This window comes from Lactuca serriola, chromosome 5, assembly GCF_051521515.1.
Source record: "Lactuca serriola cultivar US96UC23 chromosome 5, Lser_US96UC23_V15, whole genome shotgun sequence".
NCBI lineage: Eukaryota > Viridiplantae > Streptophyta > Magnoliopsida > Asterales > Asteraceae > Lactuca > Lactuca serriola.
Genome location: NC_136412.1, coordinates 286,639,536 through 286,643,572, shown reverse-complemented (window position 1 = coordinate 286,643,572; position 4,037 = coordinate 286,639,536). Strand labels below are relative to the sequence as shown.

Sequence of the window (4,037 nt, the reverse complement as noted above, 5' to 3'; positions counted from 1 at the left end):
CCATATGCTGCAGAATATAAACAATTCAACCAAAAATGAAAACAAAGAAAGAAAAAAGTTAATTCAAACATTAAAGCAAATATTTAAAAGTAATAATAACAATAATATAAATATTTAAAAAAAAACTTATAACATTTCAAAATGGTTACCCTTGTATGGCCACTATATTCTAATTGTCATCCACAATCCATTTCCCATTCATTAATCTGTAACAAAATTTAAAAAATAAAAATAAAAAAGTAGCTACCCATATTCACGATATTCTTACTTATTGAAATCGACAACAGTTCTTCTATAGAAACATCCTTCTTGTTCTCCTTTCATGTGTTATGTTGGAATTTAAATTCTAGATATTTTGTCACCAATCTTTCTATCATAACATAATCAATGTACTCATATTCTAGTAGCAATATTGAAATTTTAATTCTAGATATTCTGCAAAAACTCATTTTTGTCTCTCAGTACCCTGCAAAAAAAGGAATAAGTTATTCTGTCAAAAAGGAAAATCAAGAATTAAAGATACATTGAAGTGAAAGTCAATTAGTCAAACCTTTTGAAGTTTTTGCAAAACAGAATCTTCAAATGCCTCACCAACAACCTCTTCTTCATTTACATGTTGTTGACCATCAGAATACTTCACAGGCTCACAATTAGTTACTGTTGGTTGAATTCGTATAACCAATAAACAATTTGAACAAGTGCATACCAGTTCATAAGGGAGATTTTTTCTTATGTACTCATCTGAATCTTCCTCCCACTCCATAATATCCTACTCCTAAAGAAGAAATTATTTCAATGTAAACATTACTTACTTGCAGTTAGGATTTTGATGCAAATGCATTTTCAATTAACAACCATCATAATACTTATAATAATAACAAACAAAAATAATAAAGCAATAACTATCAAACCTTTTCATTCATTACTATTGCTGGAAAAATTGCAGACTACAGCAAAGATGAAAAGTGGTGAAGCAAGTCTCCATCCCTGTTTCCAGATGATTATAATTCCTTTATAAGAAGGAATAGAATGAAAACTCACTGGGGCTATTTCTAGAAGTCGAGATATAACATCAAAAGCTAAAGACATAACCCTTTCTCCCAAATTATCTCGCTTCTGTATAAAACACATATTAAATCATGCCACTACTATATTAAAGGCTAAAGATAAAGTTAGAAGTAGAGATATCAATAAAAAGTCAACCAACACTTTAATAAAGGCTATGATTTAAAATAACATTTTGATAAAGTTAGAAGTAAAAAATGTTGCTTGGTTGATAAACTGGAAAGGAAAAAACCATTAACGAAGGAATGTCATTCCATACCATATGAGACCCTTATTTTTTCATTCCATCTCTTCAAGGAATGACAGTTACCATTTTACCCTTAATCCACTTGGAAGCCAAACACGCGAGGGCTGGTTCGGATTCGGCGTCACGGCGCTGCGATTTCGTTCCAGACCCGGTCAACAGTAGCTCCAGCAAGATCTTGAGTCATACCCTGAACTTGACTAGTAATTTTTTGGCGAGTAGAAGTCAACTCCTTAATACCAGCATGTAATTGCATAAGCTCAGCACACATAGCTTCTACTCCATGAAGCTGAAGGAAAAATCATATGAATTTTTTTATAATCATATATGTAAATGAATTTGATAATCAGGTTTGCGTAGCAATAAACAAATAGTCAATCGGATGAAATAGATCTGTGTTAATGAACATATTTGAACTCTATGTGACATTTATCGAACATAAATCCACTTTTTCTCAAATTTATTTAAGCCTTAATTTAACGATTTAAGGCTTTGTTTTGATTTTTTTTTTCTTAAAAATTCTTATCTCAATCTACAACTGTGAGACATAATCCTTCCATTGCGATTTAACTAAAATTCAATTAACTAAGTAAACCACATCCATTAATTAAACACAAAACAAATAGATCAGACCAACTGAAGCAGAAATTGGATAACACTAACGATATTAAATAGGGCTAGAATGTGAGAAATTAGAAGATCTGAACAACACAAAGTGAAAGAAGGGATAAGAGATTACCAGTAGAAATGAGAAATTAGAAGATCCGAACAGAGAAATCTTTAAATTTGATCATTTATAACTAAAAAAAATTGAAATATCACAGGTGAAATTAGATGTAAAACACATACCTTGTGCTCCAATTCTGTAATGTAACGCATTTTCCTCTCTTTTGATCTTGCAGCAGATTGTCGATTTGCCAAAATCCTAAAACATATCACATAAAAAATATATTTGTTTATTCAAATATCAAAATAAATATTCAGATTTCTCCAATTATAATGTAAATATTAATGAATTTGAAAAAAGCTACATACCTTTTGGCTCGTTTGGGATCAGATAAAGCAATCTCTGCAAGTTTCTCATTAGCCATGATTTTCTTGAGCTCAGCCCCTGTAAACTCACCATTTCCAAACTCCAAACTAAACGTATTTGTATTTGAATTTGAGTCGATTGAATTATTTGGGGATAATTGACCAATATGCCCTCCAGGAGAAGGAGGAAGCTTAGGTGATTCATCAGCAAAGTTCATCCTCCCCATAAAACTATCCATTGACACACTTCTATAATGCCTTGTTGTTGGAGCAATGTCTCCACCTGCACTCCGTTTAATCCCTTTATCATTAACACTACTTGTAGCTTCATTATCACTGCTATCACCTCCATTTGTTTTTGTTCCACTAGCTCGACTATCTAAATCTTCACGATTCTCAGTTCCTTGTTTATCGTCAGTTCCAGAAGAGTTTAATGTGTCAAGATTTTCAAGATTCATATAAGTAGAAAACAAATCGTCAACAACTTCCCCTTCGGAGGCTCTTTTAGTTGCTCAGGTATGCCAACTTTATCCCAATGCAATACCTAGTATGCTAGTTTCCTGTTTTTTCAGAGTCTATACCAACTGGTGTTTGCCAAAACCTGTCATGCTATGCCCAATTGAACAGGATGATCTTGGATTTAACATGTGGGACCCACGTAAATGGTTCAGTGATCGAACCCATCTCATGCCCATCATCATTCCTGCATACCCATGCATGAACTCTAGTTACAATGTTTCCCACCCTGGTTTAGGTCCAAGGGCAACTGCCACCATGGAACTTGCCTTACCCTAAAAAAAATATATATATTAAAGTAATTATGGCTGAAATAAAATAAACCAAAATGAAAAAAAATTACTAAATCTTACTTGCATAAATACACTTCCGTTTGTGACCAAAGGATGATTGTGCAAATCAGTAGCTGGTGGAAGCACTAATAAATCGGGAATCATGTCATCCTTCTCGACCTATAAAGATTATTATAACTAAAATCAGAAAAATAAAAAAGATAAATTAAATAGGGTACCATAATGTATATTAATGTTACCATATTATCTTTGCTTAATTCAGACACAGCAGTTTCAACATCCAATTTCAGAGTATTGACACGAACATAGCGAGGTTTTTTAACATCTGCTACATAAATGATAAATCATAGATCTCGTTTAATAAATATGGTTGTGTAAATTATAAATAATAAAGTGGAATGTTATTGGTAGAACAAACCGGGAATCTTATATTGGGACATTAAATCTTCTATACGTTTTGCTCCCTTCTTTAATAAGATCTTTGCAAGAGCTGACTGTAGTTGACTTTTCCTCAAAATAAGGTACTTTTCTGGATCTCCTGTTAGAGATGAATCCTATGAAGAAATGTTAAAATTATGTATATGATTAATTTAAAGAAAATATTATATGATGTGGCATCCTAGAAAGTGAAGATACCTGTCCGAAAAGAATGTCATAGGTGATTATGTACATTAATTCCACTTGCCTCTGTTACAAAACGAATAACAGAAGCAATAAATTTCAAATAAATAGTAACGGGAGATTAAAAAAAATAATAACATTCGAATATATATGGTGAGTATGGAATGAAGATCAGGTATCAAATATGTTTTTTGAGGTATTACTTACCTTCCATTTGCTGTTTAATACATTAGCAATCTCCAATACATCCTTGATGATTGGAAGAT

At 32.1% G+C, this 4,037-nt stretch overlaps 1 protein-coding gene and 1 long non-coding RNA gene across 2 annotated transcripts; both read right to left on the bottom strand.

Moving 5' to 3' along the window:
- Window positions 1–1,418: 1,418 nt before the first annotated feature.
- On the bottom strand, window positions 1,419–2,804 carry LOC145051692 (bZIP transcription factor 29-like). Its single transcript, XM_078999541.1, has 3 exons — window positions 2,345–2,804; window positions 2,159–2,234; window positions 1,419–1,598 (listed from the first exon to the last, which is right to left on the bottom strand). Exons 1-3 carry the CDS (start codon window positions 2,797–2,799, stop codon window positions 1,434–1,436), a joined length of 696 nt encoding a protein of 231 aa, XP_078855667.1. The 5' UTR covers window positions 2,800–2,804; the 3' UTR covers window positions 1,419–1,433.
- A 764-nt stretch (window positions 2,805–3,568) lies between these two features.
- LOC145051691 (uncharacterized) lies at window positions 3,569–4,037 on the bottom strand. The gene is made up of 3 exons (XR_013683772.1): window positions 3,979–4,037; window positions 3,787–3,837; window positions 3,569–3,704 (listed from the first exon to the last, which is right to left on the bottom strand). It is a non-coding gene; the product is annotated as an uncharacterized LOC145051691 (long non-coding RNA).